At 48.9% G+C, this 26,670-nt stretch overlaps 2 protein-coding genes across 2 annotated transcripts in view; both read left to right on the plus strand.

The window, feature by feature from the left end:
• The first annotated feature begins 4,814 nt into the window (after positions 1-4,814).
• Positions 4,815-23,450, plus strand: LOC144729498 (uncharacterized). The gene is made up of 5 exons (XM_078609834.1): positions 4,815-5,016; positions 6,665-6,798; positions 21,448-21,920; positions 23,075-23,205; positions 23,440-23,450. Exons 1-5 carry the CDS (start codon positions 4,815-4,817, stop codon positions 23,448-23,450), a joined length of 951 nt encoding a protein of 316 aa, XP_078465960.1.
• Positions 23,451-26,352: 2,902 nt separating this feature from the next.
• The window catches only part of LOC144729359 (voltage-dependent L-type calcium channel subunit alpha-1D-like), a 67,915-nt gene continuing 67,597 nt past the window's right edge, over positions 26,353-26,670 (plus strand). The window contains exon 1 of the mRNA XM_078609564.1: positions 26,353-26,670. This exon is cut by the window's right edge and continues 1,785 nt beyond it. The gene's annotated coding sequence lies outside the window, so the exon portion shown is untranslated.

The raw sequence follows: 26,670 nt of genomic DNA on the forward strand, positions 1-26,670 counted from the left end.
CGTGTAGCATTTAACGACTTAACATGTACTCAGAAAACATCCAACATTGGGACGGAGGCATGTGGTTGGAACTGTTGGTCCAACTTTGGGACAATATTTGCCCAACGTTAGGGAAACATTCCATGCTTAACTGGGTATTTGAAAGGAGGTAAATTGGTGAAATCGGAAAGACAGACAGTCGTGGGTTAACCCGTTGAATAGCATCATCATCGGCCATGGTCAATCCACTGCTGAATGAAGGCACCCCTACGCATGTGCCGTTGCTGACGATCCTGCCATGTAATAATCCACACCTATAGCACCTGCACACGAGTTTATTTCATTGATCCATCTCTTTCAGGTTGATACCTATGTTACATTGCTGTTATAATCAGATACATGTTTACAGTAGGTATAATAATGAATAAAAGTCAACACATTCATCACTAACGTCGTGTGTGGCCTTAAAAGGGGGAGAATATAATAATAGGTGGAATTTCGGGCAAAATATATCAGTAAATATTATTCCATTGCAGTAACATATCCTTTGGCGACGCCTGGTGGCTCAACATTGTTACTACAAAAGCCCGGCGTTCCGTTTGTCCGTCAACCAAATAATAAACTTTCAGAAGGGCTGAATCAAAAAGTTATAGAAAGTGGACGCCCCTCCGCCCTCCAGATTTGGGGGTAGAAAGTCGATCCAACAGGTTCCCAAAAATTGTCTACCCCCCCCCTCCCAAAAAAAGAAATGTATTTTGTAGACATATATGCCTACACACTCTACATACAATAAAGTCAGTAGATACTACTATAGAGTTAGTAGATACTACTCTGCTACTATAGAGTTGGTAGCATCTACTATAGAGTCAGTAGATACTACTATAGAGTCAGTAGATACTACTGCAGAGTCAGTAGATACTATTATAGTCAGTAGTATTTACTGTAGAGTCAGTAGTGTCTACTATAGACTCAGTAGTATCGACTGTAAAGTCAGTAGATACTACTATAGAGCCAGTAGATACTACTATAGAGTCAGTAGATAATACTGTAGAGTCAGTAGATACTACTATAGAGTCAGTAGATACTACTGCAGAGTCAGTAGATACTATTATAGTCAGTAGTATTTACTGTAGAGTCAGTAGTGTCTACTATAGACTCAGTAGTATCGACTGTAAAGTCAGTAGATACTACTATAGAGCCAGTAGATACTACTATAGAGTCAGTAGATAATACTATAGAGTCAGTAGATACTACTATAGAGTCAGTAGATACTACTATAGAGTCAGTAGATACTATTATAGTCAGTAGTATCGACTGTAGAGTCATTAGTATCTACTATAGAGTCAGTAGTGTCTACTTTAGACTTAGTAGTATCGACTGTAGAGTCAGTAGATACTACTATAGAATCAGTAGTATCTAGGATAGAGTCAGTAGATACTACTATAGAGTTAGTTGTATCTACTATAGTCAGTACATACTACTATACTACTATATAGTTAGTCGTATCTACTATAGAGTCAGTAAATACTACTATAGAGTCAGTAGTATCTACTTTAGAGTCAGTAGACACTACTATAGAGTCAGTAGTTACTACTATACTACTATAGAGTCCGTAGATACTACTATAGAGTCAGTAGATACCAGAGGTGGGACAAAGTCATTGTTATGCAAGTCCAAGTCGAGTCGCAAGTCATCAAATTCATGACTCGAGTCCACATCTCAGAGGTGGGACAAAGTCATTGTTATGCAAGTCCAAGTCGAGTCGCAAGTCATCAAATTCATGACTCGAGTCCACATCTCAGAGGTGGGACAAAGTCATTGTTATGCAAGTCCAAGTCGAGTCGCAAGTCATCAAATTCATGACTCGAGTCCACATCTCAGAGGTGGGACAAAGTCATTGTTATGCAAGTCCAAGTCGAGTCGCAAGTCATCAAATTCATGACTCGAGTTTGACTCGAGTCCAAGTCACATGACTCGAGTCCACACCTCTGGTAGATACTACTGTAGAGTCAGTAGATACTACTAGACTACTATTGTCAGTAGTATCTGCACACATGGGGGGGGAGGAAAGAGGACATCAGTGGTGGGGGCGAGAAGCCCTCCATAGCAGCGAGAATAAAGCGGGCAATTCTCGTGATAATAAACTCAACACATTCGTTAATAACACTGCAACCTAGAAAAGAAAAAAATATATGTATAAAAGGCAACGTTTAGCGCAATGGTCCTTCCTAGCACGTAAACGAAATGTCGCCTATTTTTTCCGTTTAGCGCCAGTGTTATTGACAGGGAATGTGGCGTTTGAATGTTATTGTGCTTGTGCACCACGGTCAACTCAGTGGCAACATCACTAGCCAATGTGTTCACTTTTGAACACGACAGCATTGGTCATGCTCCACATATCTCGAGAGTGTGTGTTCCCAGATCTCAACTACTGGAGACACTTATTTGTAATAACGATGATAATAATTTTAACTTGTGACTCGCCGTGCAGGTTATTCACTCTATCTCGTAGACCAGGGGTGGGGAACCTTTTTTTCTGCCAAGGGCCATTTGGATATTTTTACATCATTCGCGGGCCATACAAAATTATCAACTTAAAAATTAGCCCGTTATATTTGGTCAAACATTGAATTAACTCACCCCTAATGCGATGGCTGGAACCGCTTCTCTTTGGTGAGGCGTGTGATGTTAGCTGGTATTGATGATGTTACTGCTCGCAACTGCTTTTCCAGGTTTGCTCCTAGATTTATTGTCGTAGAGAGAGAGAACGACTCAGAGGACGACACGCAGGAAGGCACGCACGCGACGAGCCGGGGTTGTCGACAATTATGCCCAAGCTCTGCGATCCCAGATATATTAAGATGTTTTCTGCACAATCGACGACTGTTTCACTGGCGCGACGTAACCGGAGCACCCGGGGGAAAAAACAACAACAACAACACTCTATCCCATACAGAGGGAACAGGTCCACTGGAGTGCACACACGTTGCTGTACCGCCTTCTCCTGGCGAGACAGGGTGATGGCACATACTCGACACCCACGGGGAAAGGGGAGTGAACCACCAACCCTCGCCTCCGCAGGCGTGTGCGCCACCGCCACCAGGCAAATTAACAAATAGAATCTCAGGAGGTAATTAACAAAAATGCTGAATTAATTTACACGGGGGAGCACTGACGCAGTGGTTGACACGCTGCACTGCGGACCATTCTGCAATATTTTGCTGTCTTTTCTTGGATTTTCTGTTTGCACATTGTCACATTAAGATGTTTTCTTGTTCATGTTTTTGTTTTTTGTTTGTTGCGGTTGCAAACGATTCAAGAGCCGAATGGCTCACAGGGCTATACCAAGTAAATGAAACTGAAATGCCACCTGAGTTTGATTCCCAGCCACGGCTAATACCAGCGGCGAGTGATGATGATCTCCCTTTGCCGGACCTGGATCGCCGCAGCAACTATCACCAAACCCGCACCGAGTCATGATTGACACGGCCATGGGGAGGCCTTCATCCAGCAGTGGATTGACCATGGTGCTGTAAGCCGATTAATTTACACGCGATTACGTTCTTTAAATAATTTGTACAACAATGTCAGTCACGCACAAACAAGTATCAGATGCGACTGCTGCTGCTGCTGATGCTGTTGCTGCTGATGATGTTGGTGATGATGTTGTTGCTGCTACTGATACATAATTATGTTGCTACTGATACTGTTGCTATCGTTGATGAAAATTAATACTACTGCTGCTACTGATGATGCTGTAAGTGATGATGCTGTTGCTGCTACTGATACATAATTATGTTGCCACTGTTGCTACCGTTGACGATAATACTACTGCTGCTATTGATGATGCTGCTGCTACTAAAACAAAACGATAATTTCATAACACTTCAAAACTTCCAACATTACATTAGTTGTTACCCTAACCACCGTTCGCTCACACCGACGCTGCAACCGATAACGCCACTGGCCGTATCTGCCTACGATTCTAATAAGGGGCCGTCCATAAATGACGTCACGCGATTTTGGACGATTTTTGACCCCCCCCCCTCGTCACACGGCGTCACAACAAGTCAGACCCCCCCCCTCAAATATGACGTCACAAAGCTCTGCCACCCCCCCTCCCAAAAATATATATAACATGCTTCAAATCGCGTTAAACTATTGTCATTGTAGTGCGTATTTAATGTGGCGCTGCACTCTGATGTTGTAGGAGAAAATATTTATTAAAAAGTCGATTTAATTAAGTAGAACGTGTTGTCTATATTTATTTAAGGTTGCGCATTTTGATGTGCCGTCACATTTCTCAACCCCCCCCCCTAGGTGCGTGACGTCATTTATGGACGGCCCCTAACCCACACACGCCTGTCCACCTCGTCACGGCATCAATAATTCACAGCTGACCACGAGCCAGAAGGCAAACTATGAGCGGTGGGGAGAACCTCCTCCCCCACCACCACTACCACCACCACCACCAACCCCCTCGTGAGAGTGCTTTTTATAGCGACCAATGGGGCTGACAACGAGCAAGGGAACATCACCCAGCCAGATCGACCCCCTAACCTCCCCTCCCCTCCTTTCCACGGCTCCAACTTGAACACCCGGACACCCAAACCCCCGAACCTCCTTCCCCCCCCTCCCAGTCCAGCGACGACACCCCCGCGGCAACCCCAGCAAGCAGCCCGGGCCGCGTGCGTGGAGGAGGAGTGGGGGGTGGGAGCCGCGCCTCACCGAGCCTCCGCCATCCACCGTCGGACAGAGGGATTCATCGCCTTTTTTTTTTATAAATTCTGTGGTTTGCGCCCTGGGTGAGTAAGAAACGAGTGGGGGTGGTCATAATGGCCGAGAAGATGTACGCGGACGGGGTGATCGAGGCGGTCGAGGTGGAGGTGGACACGGAGGCGTTCCTCCGCAGGCGGCAGGAGCTCAAGAAGAAGAAGGTCCAGCAGGACATCAGGCCACCGAGGGCCCTGTTCTGCCTCACGCTCAGCAATCCCATCCGCAAGGCCTGCATCAACCTCGTCGAGTGGAAGTATCCGTGCGGGGGGACGTCGTTGCAAACTCACCATCACCCACCACCACGTCTCTCCTCACCCCCCCCTACTCAGATGTTAACACTCACCTGCGACTACTCACCAACACTGATCCCCGCCGCCACAACGACGGGGGGCCCAACTTTGCCGCAACCAACAACCGACACTCTCAGCTTTAACCGGACCACTGCTCGCCACACACTCACCACGGACATCTAATACACAGCCACCACACACTCACCACACATTCACCACACACTCACCACACATTCACCACACACTCACCACGCACTCGTCTGTCATCCATCTGTGCTCGCTGTCACTCACTCACCGCACTCACTTTGGCTCATCAACAGAAAACCGAAACTCACCGGCACTCACCCGCGCTCACTACTAGCAACCTCGACAGGACGTCCCCATCGCACTCGGCACACTCACCACCACACGTTGACAGGACGCCCACCTGTAACCTCGCCACTGTGTCTCGACGAGACACTCACCGTACTCACCCTGCACTCACCACACACACACGTGGATAGAACACTCACCACACTCAACTACACACACACTTGGGTAGAACACTCACCACACACACACCTGGATAGAACACTCACCACACTCAACCACACACCAGAGGTCGCAACCGGGTACCCGATACCCGTACCCTACCCGATACCCGGCTACCCGGCCGGGTACGGGTACCCATTTGCGACCCTGGTGCGGCCGGGTACGGGTACGGGTAAGGAATCAAAACCCGTTTGCGACCTCTGCCGCACACACACACGTGGATAGAACACTCACCACACTCAACCACACACACACACACGTGGATAGGACACTCACCACACACAACCACACACACACACTTGGATAGGACACTCACCACACACAACCACACACACACACTTGGATAGGACACTCACCACACACAACCACACACACACACTTGGATAGGACACTCACCACACACAACCACACACACACACGTGGATAGGACACTCACCACACACAACCACACACACACACTTGGATAGGACACTCACCACCCTGACCTGCAATCACTCGCACTTGCCTCTTATCTCACCAGGACACTCAGCCTGGGCGTGTAGCTGCTACATGCAAGAGCCGATTAGTAGTTTTGGGTCGTGTCTACTTGCAGTCCAGGGGTTTACACACTCCAGTCCTCGCGACCCACCACGGTCAGAGTATTCGCTCAGTAGGTTGGGGGGGGTCGCTCATTCTCCTCTGCTGCTCCCATTGCCTAAAACTCGCTTTCCCCTGCCAACACAGTGAGCAATTGTACTTTACAGAGAACTGAAGCTTGGTAAACGTGGACGGGGGTAGAGCGGTGGTGCAATGGTTGGCGCACTGCGCTGTGAATCCTGGCAATCCGAGTTTTGATTCCTGGCCACGGCTAACATCAGTGGCGAGCGACATCTGAACCGGTCCCAGGGCACCCACCCGTCACCAAATCCGAACCGACCAGCGCGGTGAAGTATGGTCAAACAACCGCCACACGACCGGCACGGCGTGGGAAGGCCTTCATCCAGCATTGGATTAACAAGGTCCGCACGCGCATAACGCGTGGACAGGCGGACTGGAATTTGGACCACAGTATGAACTTTAAATCAAAGGTCATGGTTTTACGTTTTGAGTTGCTCCCTTGACCTCTCCTCTCTGCGGGCCCTTCGACATCCTCATCCTCATCACGATATTCGCCAACTGCGTGGCGCTCGCCATCTACCACCCGTACGCGGAGGACGACACCAACAAGATCAACCACATACTGGTCAGTGGCGTGGACTATACCATTTCACTAGTAGGGGGTGGGTGGGTGGCTGGCGGTAAGAGATATTGGACGTGGAGAGGTGATTGGGGGGTGGGGGGAAGAAAGGGGAGTGAGTGGGAGAGACGATAATTAAGTATTAACAAGTATAACCCGTAAAAACAAAGTTTTTCACTATACATCCTTTATATGCGTGGCGGCTAGAGTCCTCTCGTCCTCTGGCTTGAGATGGCTGCCACCTATGGGTCAGATGATTGCATTGCACCATTAAGCAATTGGTAATTAAATATAATATTTTTGTCCTAAAAAGTGTAAAATTTTGGAAAAAAAAATTCACGAAAATTAATTGTCACGCACAACGAGTCTGTGTGCAAAATGTCAGCTCGATTGGATCACGGGAAGTGGGTTAAAAAACGACCGAAAGATTTCCACGGTCCTAAGCATGCAAGCGAACTTAATATAAAGGATTTTTTAAAAAGTCATCATCAGCCACGGTCAATCTACTGCTGAACGAAAGCTTCTCAGAAAGCAATCCGTTCCTCGGCCCTCAATCCCGTCATTCCTCTTGACCATCGTCCCTTCTAGCCGTGACGTTTCCTGCCCAAGGCCCACTCGCTTCATTGTCTTGCCAGTTCGAACGATGCCATTGACCTGCGCTTCTATGTTCTCCCGAGCCGCGCGTTCCTCATTCTGTGCCCTCAACAGTCACCCCAAAGCGTGCGGTCATCTTTCTCCCCTTATTTGAGCACTTCCCAGTTTTTTTGTTCCACCCGTTTATTTTGTGCTCAATGATGACCGCGGTGTTATCGAACCGCGTCTTACGTAGCGGGCGGGAGCGGCGGGGGGGGCAGCAGTGCGGACTGATTAATCACGTTGCTTGGTTCGCCTCATTGTTGATGTGGTGACTGTTCGCCCTTCCAAAAGTCATCCCACCCTGCCCCCGCGTCCACCCCCTATATTGCATCGTGTTGATCGTCGCGGGCAGCCTTTCACGAGCTCGCTGTCCTGGATGCACACACAACGCCCTCTGTGCTGGGTGCTCGTTTTTGTTTGTTTGTTTATTTGCAGACCCTCCGACACGCGGTCGCGCCAGTTGTTTAGGTTTAGGGAACTCGTCGTAGGCGTTCATTCGTTTCGCTTCATGATTTATCCCGAGGCCCAATTGGGAAGCCTTTCTCTTCATTCACAGCGCCCCAGTAGGGAATTGAACTGTGTGGGGGGGTGGGGGAGGGGTAATTGTCAAAACGTAACGAGTAGCGAACCTCCTCGTGTTCTGTGACGGAAAATGAGAGGCAGATGTGGGGTGTGTACTCACCGAACACTCATCCCTACCAGTAATTGGCTTTTTTTTCACGTCCTAAAATGCTAAGGATATACGTATTGTGAGGGTTTTTTTTCATTCTCTCGGATTTAAAGAATATACTGGCAAAATTATTCCACACTAATCGGAGCACAAGTTGAAAAGTTTTCGAAATTAGAAATGAACCGAGGTCAGTCTTCTATATTCGTTACTTCCGCCTCTTCGATGTCGCTGTCTATTAAACTATGTAACACGATTTTTGTCCCTGGGTAGTAAGCGTTCTTTTTTAATTGCTTTTGCCTAAAAAGTATAGAAAATGGCTATTATTCCCCACAAACTTTGCTTTTATGACCAGGACTTTATGTGAACGAATGACACAAATGCACACCGCGTTTTATCATTGAAAATAGGTACATTTAAACATATCACTGTCCTGGTCACAAAAGCAAAGTTTGTGGGGAATAATAGCCATTTTATGTACTTTTGAGGCATAAACAATTAGGAAATAACACTACCCAGGAACAAAATTAGTTTTTTAGTTACACAGTGTTATACGTCGGATGAACTTCTTCCGTTTGAACTCAATGCGTATTTGTTGCAAGGAATTTTTTTTTCAAATGATGATGCAATAGTAATCGCTCGGGATAAATATGAACAAACTCCTGAACTAAGCCCTTAACAAAAGATCAGTACACAAACTCAAACCCCAAATAATAACACGAACCCTTAACGATAATCCGAATGGGAACTCAAACCTTTACTACTAACATGCTTACTGGAATCTCCAACCGTAGCCCTTGCCAATGGGTGCACAAGCACAATTAAACATCAACACCATTCGCCAATAACGCCGCCCTAGAAAGAATGTACGTGGCATCTTCTTGGTTCTTTCGGTAAAGTCACGTAGAAGGGAAGTAATAAAATGATAAAATAAAACATAATAAAAAATAATTCTCACGACGTTTCGGCCACAACGCAAGCAGCCGTCCGAAACGTCGTGAGAATTATTTTATTATGTTTTATTTTTATTATTCTACTACTTCCCTTCTACGTGACTTTACCGAAAGAACCAAGAAGATGAATCCCTGCAGTCACGAAAGCTTTAAATCGAAAAATGTACGTGGTAGGTGACGTTTCGGGGCAATGGCTCTTCCTCAGAGCAGAGCGAGAGCCCTTTAAGGTCTCGTGTTTACGGGAGCCGCGTTGGGCAAGCTGAGGACGCGTACCTCTGTTAAAAATAAGCGCTCGCTAACAACGACGATTGTCCCGTAGGACTGCGGCGGAGATTCTGAGTGTACGTGTGTGCGTCTGTGAGTGGGGGGGGAGAGCGGCAATGTCGTGGTTAGTGCGCTGCGCTATGAACCCGGCCACCCAACAGCAGTGATGATTTTCTGAACGTGTCCTGAGCCTCTCCTAGGTCGACTCGGCCTAAAATAAGTACCTGGCGCGGTGTGTAAATATCGGCACTAGGGAGACAAAGGCGGGCGGGTGCGCTGCTGGCCACCCACCCCCTCGTGTGCCGTGCCGTCCTTCATCGTTGCTCGCTAACAGCACTTGTCCCTACAGGTTCTTAAAGGCGATACGTAGGAACTTTGTCTTCGTATATGTTTGTGTATTTGTGTAAACTGTATGTGTCTGTGATAGGGTTGGTTGTGTATGTATTTTGTTCATGTATATGTGTAAGTTTACGTGTGTATGTACGATTGTGTATGTGTGTATGTATCTGTGTGTATGTATACACGTCCGTGCATCTATGCGTCTCTGTATGTCTGAATGGGTATGGCCACTGCCGATGCATCTGCGCGCGTGTATGTGCACGTCCGTCCGTGTCTAAAGCTATGTGTGTGTGTGTTGACTAAGAAATTGAATCCCGCTTCAAACCCTCACCGCTAATTGAGGTCTGCTCCTCACTCTCTCGCAAGAATAACTCCGGACCACCTTTCAAGTCCGCTTTAGGTGAACCCTCAACCGCATTGTCCGTGTGCTGACTTAAAGGTAGCTTCCAGACACAAATGATCGCTGGTGGTCTAGTGGTTAAGCAAGACGGAATGTGTGTCACCACGCTCCGCGTTTACAAATCCAGAGCTCGCCGGCTCGATTCGATCTCCCAGCGCGGCGGTCGAAACGAGAGGGACACTTTGTGAAATCCTATCGCCTGTTGTTGGACTCTGACCACCCAGCAGTACAGTACAACGAATGGGTGCACCCACCACAGCTAGTCGATCAGCGGGCAGGTCGTGTGTGGTGGGGTAAACTGTGGGTACCCCCACCTCTTCCAAGCAGTTTGGCCACCGTGGAAGAGTAGACCAAAGTACCCTCTAGAGGGGCCTCTCTAGAGCTTCCTCGAGCGGAGGCTCCTTCTGCCAGCAGTGGAGTGAGCAATTGCAGGGCTTTTTTCTTTATATCCCTGGAACGTGCCCGACAGTTCTTCTGCTGTGGAGATGGAGTGGTGCGCCGGGTAGATGATCACATCGCAGGATCATGGGAGATGGTGACAACTTACGGAGGCCGTCATCCAGCAGTGGATTGACGATGGCTGATGATGAGGATAATTAGTCTCATTGGCCAAAGTTATTTTTATGGAGGTGCGTGAATCAGGAGGGAACCAAAATTTATTGATGTGAAACAGGAGTGATCCTTAAGATTAGACAGCGGGGAGCCAGGATTCCTGAGATGAATCAGGAGGGAGTCAGGACTCCTGAGATAAATCAGGAGGGAGCCAGGATTCCTGAGATGAATCAGAATTTATCCAGGATTCCTGAGATGAATCAGGAGGGACCCAGGATTCCTGAGATGAATCAGCACGGATCGAGGATTGTGGAGACGTGATCGGGTGATGAGGGATCTGTATTTGTCCGGACGGACCGGCATTGAGCTGGAGCGTCGTGGGGTTGGGGCAGGCAGGAGCCGCGTGGTCACCACGAGCCCGCGCCGCTATAAAAAGCCTCTCTCCCGGCGGAGTGGCGGGCACGCAGCTGTTGCCTCCTCCCGCATTCCTCGCTCCGCGTGGAGGAGGCACCACCACCTCCTCCTCCTCCTCCGCTGCAGCGTCACTACATCATCATCGTCGTCGTCGTCGTCATTGTCGTGACCACCACCATCATCATAGTCACGTCCGTTGACATCATTATCATAATCAGCATTGTTATTATCATAATTGTCATCAACATTATCATCATCATCGTCGTCATTATCATCATTTTCGTGTCCATCATCATTGTCGTTATCGTCATCGTCATCATCAACATTGTCATCGTCATTATCATTGTTATCGGCAACATTATCATCATCACCATCATTCTTTTCATCGTCATCACCATCAGCTCCATGTGGTGTGCGGCTGTCGTCCAGTGCATTGGAGGCAATCAAGAGTTGGTGGATCACGTTGGCTGATGACCAAATCTCCCAGAATGCGCTCGATTTATCCTGTCAGATCTCTCAGAAGCTAAGCACATCTTAGCCTGGATAGTGCTTGAATGGGCGACCATCATCCACAAACTGGAATTTCATCTATATCATGACCATTGCCCGAAACGTCGCCAGTTATTTTTTTTTCTTTTTGCGGCCGCAGTGTGATTGACACGGAATGTGTCGTATTTTTTGTCATTGTGCTTGTGCACCACTGTTAATGCAGCAGTAGCGTCACCAGACTATTTGTTAAATCTATTGTGGGCCTGCTAAAATGTATCAGCATCTCAAAGCACCTTACATCACACCCCAACTCAACCGTTCCATTGTCCTGTGGGAGGTCTGGCCTCGGGGAACCCCCAGTGACAGCCATCCCTACGCGGCACAAGCCATAAAGCAGCACCGGCCTACAAATGGGTGTAGTCTGCCAGTAGGGGGCGACGTTGCCATGGTGATTTCCTCCAATGACCAGATCTCCCTTACGGAAGGGAAATCTCAGATCTCCCCTGCTCATGAAGCCATTCGTGTATTTTACTTAGCAAACTATCCTGCACTTGTGAGAGTGTCAGGAGCGGTGGCACAGTGGTAAGCGCACTACTTTAAGAACTCGGCCACGTGATTTCGATTTTTCGGCCACGGCGAGCATCGGCGACGAATACAGCTCTCTCGTGTGCTCTCCGATTGCAACACGTGCCCGACGTTTCACTCCGCATGCTGGGAGCTTCTTCAGGGACATGATTATCGGACATCGCGTCGAAAAATACGCGGTACAACCCGATAGACACATTGCAGAGCCAGCCAGCACGACCGCGAACGTGCGCGCAGCAGCGTCGGCAGTGGCGAGGGACATCCAAACCGGTCCGGTCCTGGGCCTCCGGTGTTGCGGTGACAATTTTGGGCCCAGTTGGCACACAATTGTCGGAAATTCGGCTTGCCTTGAATGATTTAAGCAGCGGTCAGTTTTGCTTGAATCAAATGCTTGTGAATTGCGTCATTGTCTATCTTACAGACAATGGCTCTCTCTTTACACTATGGGAATTCTGGTATTGACAGGGGTGGAGAAAATGTAGGGATTCAGTAGAGTGGGTATGGCCACACACAAGTGACGCGATTTACGGTAGGTTTGAGCTGATTTAAATAAAGAGATGGGAATGTTTGGTGAACTTATTTTGCACCGTTTGCAGCCAACCTTGCCAATCAGTGGGATTCAGAGTTGGGGTGATCACACAGAGGTCACGTGATTTTAAGGGATGATTGTGCCGCTTTACACATAGAGATGTGTAAGGTGCAACCTCGGTACACAAATTCTGCTGTGATATTTTCTGACATTTGTTTTTCCCATATTGATCTGGAGCCCAACTTACAAAGTTGGCCTAACATTGCCCGCACGTTTTATTCCCAACGGACGCTTTAATGACTTTTGTCGAAGCAAATCTGAGACGGTTATTATTTTCTGTTTATATTTGTGCCGTTGTTTCTCCAATCCAATTTTGTTTCGAATGTTGCCATGCAGTGGATTTATCACGGCTGATGCTGACTTGCGTTTAGGTGTGTGTGTGTGTGCGCACGTAGAGTACATGCAGTATATGCGGATACTTGATATATGTTTGGATTGGCGCACAGCATCACGAACGCGGCGGTCCGAGTTCGATTCATGGTGACGGCCAGGAATATCAGTGGTGCGTATCTCATCCGGCCCTGGGCATCCCCTAGGTCTACTCAGCCTCAAATACGCACCTGGTGCAGTGCGCAAACATCAGCACTGAGAAGACAAAGGTGGTTAGGCGTGCTGCTCGCCACCCACCTTCTCGTGTGCCGTGCCGGCCTTCATAGGTGCTCATTAACAGCACTTGCCCCACTGGGCTGTTAAGGGCTATACGGGAGATCTTTGTCTTTGTTAGCACGAAGACGCATAATGTGATTGTAAATTGGCAACAAAAAGATGCCAAATTGGCCATATAAATCTGAAAATCCGACATGTAAATTCAAAACTCTTATCCCTCGCGCGTGTGTGTGTAGCTTGTGTGTACGTCACGTGTCACGGCCTGACGGACACGTGCTCCCACGCGCGCATTTGCGTGCGTGTGGGAACGTCATTGACGGGGGTGATAGGTGATGGGGGTGATGGGTGATAGGGTCGGTTGAGGTAGTGGGGGTGTTGGGTGATGAGGGTGACGAGTGATGGGGGTGGTGGGTCCTGAAGTAGAACTCAAGATGGAAATGTTCAATAAAGCTTACAGAGCTTGGTGAGAGCCTTTGCGCTGTAAGATTGGTGTGATGGGAGTGGTGTGTGTGATGGGAGTGGCGTGTGTGATGGGAGTGGTGTGTGTGATGGGAGTGATGGACGATAGGGGTGGTGTGTGTGATGGGTGAATGAGGTGATGGGGATGATGGGTTATGGGGGTCTTCTTCGTATGGCTGATATTGATGTCGAGCAACAACTATCATTTCACATTGAGGTGGTTGAGCCAGACGATTGTGTCAGCAGTTGTAGTCGAGTCGTGTACCATGGCCCTGATGAGGCCGACCTCCGTATTTGTGAATCGGCCATTGGGTCGTTGTCCGTTCCATGGTTCTGTTCTGGGTGCCCACCGTCTCCGCACACTGCCGGGGAGCTTTCAGTTCTCCCTTTGTGCAACCGCATCTGTAATGGTTTGTGGTGATGGGGGTGATGCGTGATGGGGGTGATGGGTGTTGGGAGTGATGGGTTATGGGGGTGACGAATGATGGGGGTGATGAGTTATGGGGGTGACGGATCATTGGGGTGATGGGTGCTGAGGGTGACGGGCGATGAGGGTGATGGGTGAATGGATGATGACCAGCAAGGGGGTGGTGGCGAGGGGAGAGTTCGTGCCGCTGCGCTTTCTGAACCTGTTGCTGTCCGTACGCCTGTAACACGTGGAGTCATGGGGGCCGGCGAGGATGCATCAGCACCAGCATCTTAATCAGTGGCACCACTGCAATGATTTACTCCCACGTTATCATGATCATCATCATCATCATTACTGACCATCGCTGTCATTGTTATGGTCATCAGCACCATCATCATCAATGACTACCGAGTCATCATCATCAAAATTGCCACCAACCAGTAAGCGTGCAACGTTGGCACAGACGTTGGCATTTGGTTGGAACTGCTGTCCTAACGTTTCATGTTTACTGAGCACTATCATTAGTATTATCATCCTTGACCACCACTAACATCACCATCATCAATGGCCGAAGGAAATTCCCAAAAACGATCACCATCATTGTCATCGTCGATGCCAATTTCATCATCATCATCATTATCCTCTTCCGGAATTGCTCAATTAAATACCACCTAAATTTAGATTTAAAGATTTCGTGACTGCAGGGATTCATCTTCTTGGTTCTTTCGGTAAAGTCACGAAGAATGGAAATAATAAAATAATAAAATAAAACATAATAAAATAATTCTCAGGACGGCTGCTTGCGTTGTGGCCGAAACGTCGTGAGAATTATTTTATTATGTTTTATTTTATTATTTCCATTCTACGTGACTTTACCGAAAGAACCAAGAAGATGAATACCACCTGATGAGACTTCTCGCTCGCCAGGTGAGTTAATAGAACATGCAAAGCCCCAGCCATAGGAACATGGAATGTTCACTCTTGGTTCAGCACCTAATTGGCCAAACATCATAATGTAGCAGGACCCTCCTGAAAACGAGTGTTCAGCCTTTCCAGGTCCGGTGCGCCGCCACCGATGATGTTAACCGTGGTTGGGAAGCGATCTCGGGTTGCAGGGTTCTTAGTTCTGTGCCAACCTCCCCCCCCCCCCCTCAGCCTATACGAATACAAAATAATGCAGCCCTTTGTTAGTCCACTGCTGGATGAATGCCTCCTCACGCGATGTCAATAGTCGGAGCTGTTTGGCCATACTTCACCATGGCGGTCCGCATGGGTTGGTAAATAGTTGAAGTGGTCGGGGGGGGGGGGGTAGATTCCAGATAAGACTCGACACTGTTGTTAGCCATAGCCAGGAATCTAACTCGCTTAAGGTTCCTAGCTGAAGTGTGTGAACCACTGCACCACCGCTCCAATCCCGATTAATATTCATGTATGCTAATGTTTTATTTTAAATATGTATTGTATAATTAAAATGTGGGGGGGGGGGGGGGGGTAAGCAAGTGTGATCTTTCACCCCCGCCAAACTCGCTCCCGCTCTGCGCCACGGAGAGAGACCAAGGCGGACGGATCCTCTTACATTATATTCACGGCTAATTATATCGGCCGTACAGCCCACTAAGCAGATTTAAGCGCCCAGCCAGCGTGGCTTAAACCACCCAGTGCCGTGCAGAGAGCTAATGGTTGTATTTTTAATGATGGCAAGAGACGCGTCGTCGTCATCGTTATCATTGACCACCAATACCATCACCAATAATCATCGGAATCGCCACCACCACCACCATCTGTTGCGACTAACACAATTTCGTCGTAATCGCCACCACCACCACCACCATCTGTTGCGACTAACACAATTTCATCGTGATGAATAATGATCACAAATGACCACCAATGGTATCGATGTGTGTGTGTATACAAGTGATTCACAAGTGTCCATCCGTTCGTCCGTCACGCTCTGGATCTCCGAAACGGAACGTCGGAGGAAAACTTCAAAGCAACCAAAAATGTTCCTCCTGCCGAGGACATTCTGGAAAAATTGCGGCTTTTTATTCCGAAATTCCGACAAAACACCTCGGAACGGCCGATACGCCGCTATTGGTAAATAATGACGTAATTAGAACGCGTCTTCCACTTCACTGCTCAAACCGGACGCAATGATTAATGGGTGCTGGAGAGCATCAGGCCAGCGAGCGTCGTTGGTAAACGAATAGCACCTTCCATTTCAGATTTCCTTGTGACAGGTCAGATTTAACATGTGGTGGTGGAGGCACGCACCTGTGATCCTGCACTGCAGAGGCAGCAGCCATGGTTGGTGGATCACACAAATGTTGTGAAACTCCCTTCCTGTGTACTCTTTGGTTTTTTCGGTAAAGTCACGTAGGTAAACAAATTTTAATAAATTAAATCACGACGTTTCGGGCGCAACACAAGCATCCTTCTTCAGGTGGGGACAACTTAGCAAAAGCACACCGCTTTTGTGTTGCGCCCGAAACGTCGTGATTACATTTATTTAAAATGTTTCACCTACGTGACTTTACCGAAAAAACCAAAGAGTGTGAATCCTTGCAGTCACGAAAACTTCAAACCTAGAATCCCTTCCTGTGGGCGTCGAGGAGGTGGGTACAACACAATTCGGACTAAAATCATCTGTTCCAACTGTATGGGACAGACCGCTGCCCCTTGGATGTCCTCCGGTTTCCTCGCACGTGCATATTTATTTGGCTGAAATAATCCTCATATAAAACTGTACAATGCAGGTAAAATGCAAGTACATTTGGCTGAAATCATCTTCTCGTCAAAAAGCATAAAGCATCACGTAAACTCCGGTCTTCCTCGCAGCAGCGGCTCTCGGCTAACCGTTGAACAAAGACGGTCACCCCATCGCACACTGTCAGATGCGCTTCTGCGGCCGTCTGGAACGCTCTCTTCCTTCCGATATTAGGAAGCCACTGGAGCTGTGCACTTTTAAATCATCTCGATTGAAAACTCATTTCTTTATAACTGCTTTTTGTGTTTAGTTTGTTGTCTTTCCCCCGCACCTCCGATTAGCATGGTTGGCTACGTACGGTGCGAAAGAAGTTCAACATACATACAGGTCCCATCCTCAAAACGAGTCCTTAGACTCAGTGTGGCTTTTCTGGATAAATAATAATTATATTACTATGACAGGAATAACCACCACCTTCTCCATCAGCATCACCATCATCATCAATCACCACCATTACTACAATTGCATAATTGACCATCGTCATTACCATCATCCTGCAGGATGCAGCAGCGACTGGTCTCAATGCTCTGTGCTTTCCCATCGTCCCCGCCGCTCAGCTGGAGGCCGTGTGAAAGTTGTTCCCCACTCATGGGGACAGAGAGAGAGACACGAGTGGGCAGACTGGGGGATCAGACACCAGCTGTGGAGGAGAGACACACAGCTGAGCGCTGCTGTGGTTCGAGGAGTGACTTCGATTCCTGGTTAGGAGTTGACTCATGCCATCAATGTAACGTCTACAAATCATCCGGAATAACACCTGAACTCGGCGGAAGCTAAGCAGGCACGAGGCTGGTTAGTACTTGGATGGGAGACTGCCTGGGAATACCGGGTGATGGGAGACTCCGGTTGTGAGGTGGCCGTAAGGGTGGCAGTACGGCAAGGGATTCTTGAATCTGTCTGTATGGTGTCACATGTTATGAGCGTTACCCCACCTGGTCCCCCACCGCCCCCACAGGAAGCCATACTTTCATTATTGGAACATCCCAAAGTAGTAGGACCCTCTGTAAAAGAAAGTCTCGAGACTTTGGGATGCTTCGCTTGATATATTAATTCATCATCAATCATCGTCATTGGCGAGATGATGGCTTCCTCAAACCCATGCCCATCTCTCATAATCTTGCAATACACCGGTGGAACCATCAACCACATGAGAATACCAGCAGGCTGATGCGCACATCTTCATCAATGAAAAATTAAATACAAGCCACAGTTGTGGAATTGTGGCCGTGCAACCAAAACTATGGACCATCTAGTAAGCCACTCGAGTCTGTGCTGCATCAACAAACTCTCTCCTGTAGCCCCCTTGTCGTGGCTCGGAGACCTCGACATTGGCATCTGGCTCCTGAACATATTGCCGCTGCCGTTATGCGCAAAAACGGAAGAGAATCAGCTTGCAGTGCAACAATGCATGCACGTGAGCTGGATCAGTAACATGGGCACTGATAAAGCAAACGCAACATATTCTGAAAAGCGGAATAAATAAACAACGTTTTGAATTCCATTATGCAGCCCTGGCCCCCCGGCCCCTCTCCTCGTGGACCGGAGCGTGGTATAGCGGACGGAGGTTTGCGCGTACATGGTGGATTGTGGAGAGAGGAGGGGGGGGGGGGTCAGCGGGAGGGGCTGGGGGGGGGTCGAGAGGGGATGTTCTGCGCTGGTGAAATGGGATCCGTGTGGCTGAGTCCCACATTTAAGGGAAGTTTTTTTCGTGTTCGTATTTTTAGGCCATGCACTGTACCGCGCATGCTGCACCTAGCGAGCGCACCGGCCACACGCCCAAGCGCACAGACACGTTTCACGTGCTCCTCCTGCTGCTGCGGCCTATTGTGCGTGTGTATGTCCCGTCATCTCTCGTCATCTGTGGCCCATCATTCAGAATTTAGCTTGACATAATCTACCACCATCCCCCACCATGTGTCTCATTATTCTATGAACTATCATTGAGATATCTGTGCGCCATCGTCTGCCGTCACCCAAAATTCTGCGTGCCATAACCAGCCGTCATCTCTCACCACGCGCCTCATTATTCTGCATCCCATCATTTGGAAATCTGTGTGCCATTGTCTCCCATCGTCTCCCACCATATGCCCCATCATTCTGTGTGCAATTATTTATGCTTCTGTGTGCCATCGTCACCCATCAGCTGTGTCCCATCATTCAGAATGTTGTGTGCCTGTCTTCCGTTGTCTCTGTTCCATAACCTTCCATAAATTGTTCCATCAGCTGTGTGCCAACATCTGTCCCATTATCTGCGTATAATCAGACGTGTGCCATCATCTCCTGTCACCTGTGTCCCATCATATATGTCTGATCAGCTGTTTTATTAGCTGTCAGACCTCATCTTCCATCACCACTGTCCTATAATTTGTCACATCATACGTGCCATCTAAATATTTCTTCCATCATTCTGCGTGTCATCATCTGGTGTTCTTTCATTCTTCGTCCCATCAAATGTCCGGTGTCATCCCGTGCATCATATGTCTCAACATCTGTGTCCCACCACCTTCCATCATCCATAGTGTTCCATCTTTTCTATCCCTGCTGGTTACCTGCAACACCTTTTGTCATGTGTAATGCCAGCTACTCAACTGGGATCACGCACACAGCAGCAAAGCAAACATCGTCCCCCTACTGGCACACTAATGCACAATTGCAGGCCAGGTGCTGAATTACCTTGTGCCACGCAGGGACAGCTACCATAGGGGGTGCCCTAGGCTCCACCACAAGGTAGACATCATCACCCCCTGCTGGAATACCAATGCCCTATTGCAGGCCAGGTGCTGAGTCACCCTGTGCCACGCAAGATCAGCTGCTGCTGGGGGTGCCCCTTTCAAATATGTTCAGATGAGACGTAAGCCCCTCGTCGCTTGTAAAGTGCTCTGAGATGCCACCGGCGTAAAAGCAGGTTGGCTCTTATCGATAACAATTCATTATTTTTCATTTGCTTTTACCCATTAACTTCCACCACGATAAATGTCAAAGGAGGAGAGCATTACGTATGTCACCAGCCACTGTGCCCCAGCCTGCCCATTGCACCATCTCACCAGAAAGGCATTCCCAGAAAAGAGTCACATCAGTCTTTGGCCACTAGTGGATGTCCTATGTAAAGACTGGCTTGGTGCCATAAGAATGTGGAATTTCCACCCGCTCTGGATCCAGAGCCGCGAGGGGACGTCAAGATAATTACCGCCGTGCGTTCACTCGAGCCGGGAGACGATGTGACTTTTTATTTGACTCCGTGAGGTCAAATGTCAAAGTGCCCCCTTACTGAGCACCTTGGCCAGGAATCTAACCCGGGTTTTAACGTATCATGTGAATCACCGCACACACACACACACTCACCTGTGTATGTACTAATGTGTCAGATATATGCACAGGCTGTCATCATTCATACTAGCCCTGCGATTCAATGAATCGTCACACTTTGGGCCCACGATTCAATTTAAATATCCCTTCTTGTTTATACCGATGCCTGCTACAGCACAGATTTACGGAATTTCAACGAGACCCACATCTCTGCTTTATTGACATGTGCAAGGCCTATAATGCCATCAATAAGCCAGGGCTTTGGGTTATTATTTGTGCTTTCGGGGCCCCTGATTCTCTTCTCACGATCAATAAGGACCTTCATGATGGTGGGCAGGCCTGGGTAAAGCTGCGTGGCTGGGATTTAGAGTAATTTTCTATTCACCTTGGGGGGCGACAGGCATGTCCTCTTGCCCCTACACTATTTAACAACTTTATTGACCAAGTAGTCTGAGAATGCCTCTACCAGTGATATTTAAATATTAAATGTGGTGATAAAACAAGAGTCATCAATCTCCCGGTGCGGTCAAGGGATGGGTCCCGACTGCTCAACCATGCCCATGTGTGCTGATGACCTGGTAATTGCTGTTCACTTGGTGAAGGAGTTGGATAATTTGCTAGTGAACCTGGAGCATGCCTCTAAGAGATGGGACCTTACCTTCATCCATACAAAAAACGAAGTATTTGTCTGGGTACTTTATATACACCTGCACCGGCCTGATCTATCCTGGGTTTAATCCAGACTGGATTGTATGAGGAGCTCACAGATTCTTGAAATATCTGGACACGGTCCCATCCGTGAGCTCCTGTCATCCGTATGCCCAGCCACCGCATGCCCAAGCAGCTTCTGCTTGGCTGAAACGAGGGGGCTAAGTGAGCGGCCATGGGCTGAACAGGAGATGGAGGGGCTGATTTGATATAAAGTGGCAGCCAAAGGAGGAAACACACTGGATAGGTCGTCCACCGTAGAGATGCAGCGATTAAATCCCCTTGTGTGTGCGGGTGCTAGATGTTTATTGCAATTGACGTTTTGGGCCTATGGGCCAGCAACCGCGCGAACAAAGAAATAAATAATGATCCGTACATCCACGTTGGAAGGTGACGTCTCAGGGAGACCGTCATGCAGCAGTGGATAGCTCATGGAAGGTGACGTCTCAAGGAGACCTTCATGCAGCAGTGGATAGCTCATGGCAGCTGATGATACTCATGATGTGTGCCTACAGGAGCAGGTGGAGTACCTCTTCTTGTTCGTGTTCACGCTGGAGGCTCTGCTGAAGATCGTGGCGTACGGGTTCTTCTTCCACCAGTACGCGTACCTGCGCAGCGGGTGGAACATCATGGACTTCATCATCGTCGTCGTGGGGTCAGATCCCGCTCGGCGGGGAACGCACCGCAATCACCACCACCATGAACACCACCACCGCAAGCGACACCACCACCACGAGCACCGCAATCACCACCACCATGAACACCACCACCGCAAGCGACACCACCACCACGAGCACCGCAATCACCACCACCATGAACACAACCACCGCAAGCGACACCACCACCACGAGCACCGCAATCACCACCACCATGAACAGAACCACCGCAAGCGACACCACCACCACGAGCACCGCAATCACCACCACCATGAACACAACCACCGCAAGCGACACCACCACCACGAGCACCACAAGCACCACCACAATCGGCACCGGAAGCACAACCCACCACCACCACAAGCATTACCAACCACGAAAAGCGACATCGTCATGAGCAGCAGCACCACCACCACGACCACCACCAACAACACAAACACCATCACCACCACCACCACCACCACAAGCATCACCAACCACCACGAGCGCCATCAGCACGTTCCACATCATCATGAGCAGCAGCAGCACCACTACCACGACCATCACCAACAACACAAACACCATCACCACTATCACCACCACCGCCACGAGCACCACCACCATGATTCTAATTAAAATTAACGTGTCAATGACGGTTCTAATGACGATACCGAGGAGTTTTCACAATGATGTACAGTATCTGATTAAGATAATTCTAATAACAATGATGAGAGTCCTAATGATAACTATAATTTAAGTCTCATGGCAAATGACGGTGACCCTAAAGACGATGACAGTGGTTTAAAATGACAATTTAATATCTCTGTGACCATCGTAATGATGGTGATTTTCAATTATGCTGAAGCGTATGAACCCCATTGACAGGCACAATTATTTTTTGACAAAGATGAATCTCATGATACAAATAACTGACAATGACGATGACGATGGTTTTCCATGATAATTAATGTGACGCTCCTAATGACAGCCATAACAATAAGGGCGGTGACAGTCACTCAACTCGGGCAGTGGTGATGGGTACACGCACGTGGCCTGTAATCCGGCACTCTGGAGGCAGCGAGGGTTGGTGGATCACCACCCTAACCCCACGGGCAGTCGAGGAGGTACTGTACCCTGGCTCACCAGGATAAGGCGGTATACCAAAGTGTGGACTAATATCCATCTGTTCTATCTGCCTCTCTCGCGCAACCCGTGGCTTTTCTCCGGGTGCTCCGGTTTCTTCCCACGCATGTAAGCACTCGACAGTTGTCTAAAAAAACATCGTAATGCATAGAGGACGGCAGAGCTTGGGCTCACCGCCTGGACGCTGCCTTCCAGCTCGTCTCCCGTTCCTCGGCGACTGTTCGAGATGCGATGCGCTTGATTGACGACAACGACACTTTGTACGAAACCAAACACGGCGATGACGACAATGACGATGAGAGAGCGATGCTCGCGACGATGACGACGACGATGATGATGATGGTGTTGACGGTGCCGATGGCAGCGTGCTGAGCGTGTGGCTGGAGGCCACGTCCCCGCAGCCCGACCCGGGCCTGCCGAGCGGGAACAGCGTGGGCTTCGACGTGAAGGCGCTGCGTGCCTTCCGCGTGCTCAGGCCGCTCCGACTCGTGTCAGGTGTGTCCAGTAAGTAGCACACTGACTCTACTAAGCACCAACAACTGGCTTGCGGTGACTGCGTGTTTCCGTCTCCCCGCCCCGTCCCCGTGCGTCCGGTCCGGGTTACGAACGGAGCGGCGACGTCGCCGCCGCTTGCGTCCGTCTCCGTGCAACTGTGTGTCCCCCCCCCCCCCGCTACGTGCGCACCTCGAATTTGTCCCCCTGTGTTTGTCGTAAGTGCGCCTTCGCCAGGCACCGAGTGAGCGTTGCTGCTGTTGTTGCTGCTGTTGTTGTTGCTGTTGTTGTTCGTGTGGGGAGCGGTGGTGTAGCGGTGAGCGCTACGCTGCGCTATGAACCCGGCGACCCGGGTTCGATTCCCGCTCAGGGCCGACACCGGTGACGATTATTTGAACCGGTCCTGGGCCTCCCCTAGGTCGACTCAGCCTCGAATGAGTACCTGGTGCAGTGTGTAAACATCGCCCCTGGGGAGACAAAGGCGGTCGGGCGTGGTGCTGGCCACCCACCCCCTAGTGTACCGTTTGCTCGCTTACAGCACTTGCCTATTAAGGCTATACAGGGGATCTTTGTCTTTGTGGCACACACGGTGGGGAGCGGTGGCGCAGTGGTAAGCGTGCTGTGCTACGAACCCGGTGGCCCGAGTTCGATTCACGCTCGCGGTTCACATCAGTGACGATTATCTGAACTGGTCCTGGGCCTCCCCGAGACTGACTCAGCCTTCAATGAGTACCTGGTGCGGTGTGTAAACATCCACTGGGGAGACAAAGGCGGCCAGGCGTGGTGCCATGTTGTCCTTAATAGGTGCTCGCTAAAAGCTCTTGCCCCAACGTTATTTAAGGCTACATGGGGGGTCTTTATCTTCATGTGTATGTGTATATGTCCTGTATATATATATGTCATGGTATTATGTAAGTATGTGTGTGTACCTGTACTTTGGCATTGTATATGTGTGTATGATGGCTCGTGTATTTTGGTATTGGTGGTGCACGCATGTGCGTGTATACGTGTGTGGGTGTTCTGCATCTGCATGCGCGTGCGTGTGTGTGTGTGCACGCGTGTGTCTTGCGGTGCCCGCTGCATGCCCCAGCTCACGCGTGCTTTGGTCCCGCTCCCTCTCACCCCTTGGGTCATGCCCGCGCTTTAAGAGCCTGATGGGGTTTTGCGCGTTAAGGGTCCGTTGGGCAGCGTAGATTTCACTGTGCACAACACACACGTACACACACAGCACGCTCGTAGACAAAGATTAAGATCCCTCCCCCCCCTTCTGTTGGGGCAAGTGCTGTTAGAGAGCACCTATTTAGGCCGGCACGGCACACGAGGGGGTGGGTTGCAAGCACTATGCAAGGCCGCCTTTGTCTCCCCACTGCTGATGTTTACACACTGCACCAGGTCCTCATTTAAGGCTGAATTGACCTAGGGAAGGCCCTGGGGCAGTTCAAATATTCGCTGCTGTTTTTGGCCATTAGCGGGAATTGAACCGTGGGTCGCTGGGTTAGTGATGCAGTGCACTAACCGCTGCACCACCGTTCCCCACGATACATATCCATATGCACACACACACACGCAAAGTAAATCTACCACATGCTCCCAGCTGCTTGGAGCTCCGCGCTCAGCTCAAATGCTTTGAGTTGGGCCCACGCTCAGCCTCTGCCTTCGGTCATGCACGGGTCAGGTGACCACTGCATGGGCAATGTCGAACTCTGATGACGGCACAAGGGTGGCGGCACAGCAGACTCGAACGCGGTGGCACGCGAAGACGTTCGTGCCACAGCAGCGAGAGGACGGTCACAAAATGAACTTTGGCCTGAACTTTTCCCACCGTCGCCACGGCTTAAGTAGGAAACTGTGCCCACAGAGGGGAGGATGGTGGGGGTGGTTGGCGGTTGTGCACACGGATCTCTGGCGTGTCGTGCCTGAGGTCGTGCTGCATGTCTCACATCGTGGAGCCGCGCAGCACGAACACCGCATAACAAACAACAAATGCGGGAACGTGGTGCAGTAGGGTCACTTTTGTACCCAGTGTGCACTGCTCGCCACTGCTCACCTCTCCTTCTCTCAGTGGGTTCTGTGCCTACTTAAGCCCACGACAGCGATGCTGTGGAAATTTCAGACTTGACGATAGCTGGGAACTCCGTGCCGTCGTCGAAACCGTGTTCGGTAATAAAGAAATATAAAGGTCTGGTGTGTACCCCAACTTGTTACCATGACGACCGATACCCTGGTTTAATTCCATAGCAATGGTAGTAAATGTCCCTTTATCCAGACGAACCCTCGCTGGGTAGGAAAATGGGCTCATAGGCAGGGATTCATTTCAGCTGGGTCTGACCGGGGTGGGCGACACGGGTAAAATATTCCTGCACCCGGCACACCGCGTCAAGTATAACCTCTCGCTGTGGCTGGGCCTAAGACGGGGCACGCTCCACCTACTCCAGCTGTTTGCAGTGATACATTGAGCCCTGTCCATTAGGCAGTTTGTCATTAAAAAAAAGGTCAGTCGTTTACTAGAACATAAGAAAAATACATATTATAAATAGATAAATAAGAACAGATTTAAATTTTGAAAAGGTTTTTTTTTTTTTAATCCAGGAAAGCCTCGCCATGTCTCAGGATTCTCGCTTTAATCCCAGGAGGGCGCTGCATTTGTCGATGTTTGGTCAATTAAGAAATGTAAAATCTGTAAACATGTGAAAATCCCGTGGATTTCATCCGGCTCTTGTGGCTAAAGCAGTGGCAGTTCCCATCCTTCCTTCCTACTGAATCAATTAACCACACTAATTAATTTAACCCCAATTTGAGATTTTTTTTCTCTCTCTCTCTCACGTGTACCAAGGTAAGGTACACTCGTGTGCTTCCCCCCAAAGTTGTCTTTTGTCTTTTTTCTTGGTTTGATTCCACCCCCCCCATCGCCCCCTCCGCCCTTGCCCCCTTCCTTTTGGGATACTGATTATCTGAATATATATTTGTATCAATGATACGTCTTTTATTTTGAGAACGAAGCGATAGTAGATGGACCATTGCCGAAGATCGCACAGGTTTTTATTACGGGACATGTCGGTGGACTGTGAGTATTCAAATAAACAAACAAGGATCCGTTTTTTTAAACAACATATACAAAGTAAATCATATTTTTGGTTCTTTCGGTAAAGTCACGTAGAAGGAAAATAATAAAATAATAAAAATATAAAATAAATTATTTTAAATTTTCTTGCTGTGGATTTCACACCTGATGATGATTGCTTGTGTTGCAGTCGAAACGTCGTGAGAATTGTTTTAAATTGTTTTATATTTTTATTATTTTCTTATTTCCCTTCTACGTGACTTTACCGAAAGAGCCAAGAATATGAATCCCTGCAGTCACGAAAGCTTTAAATCAAAAGTAAATCGTGTTTAGGTTCATCAGCAGAGAAGGTGCATAATTTCTTCTGGGCCTGTATAGGGCCGGCGAGCCTGGAATCCATTTCCTCA

This window comes from Lampetra planeri, chromosome 32 (assembly GCF_965212315.1).
Source record: "Lampetra planeri chromosome 32, kcLamPlan1.2.h2, whole genome shotgun sequence".
Classification (NCBI taxonomy): domain Eukaryota; kingdom Metazoa; phylum Chordata; class Hyperoartia; order Petromyzontiformes; family Petromyzontidae; genus Lampetra; species Lampetra planeri.

Coding starts and splice junctions, on each gene's coding strand:
- LOC144729498 (XM_078609834.1), top strand. CDS start 4,815: ATGGCCGAGAAGATGTACGCGGACGGGGTGATCGAGGCGGTCGAGGTG. Junction 5,017..6,664: donor CGTCGAGTGGAAGTATCCGT/GCGGGGGGACGT, acceptor TTACGTTTTGAG/TTGCTCCCTTGACCTCTCCT. Junction 6,799..21,447: donor ACAAGATCAACCACATACTG/GTCAGTGGCGTG, acceptor GTGTGCCTACAG/GAGCAGGTGGAGTACCTCTT.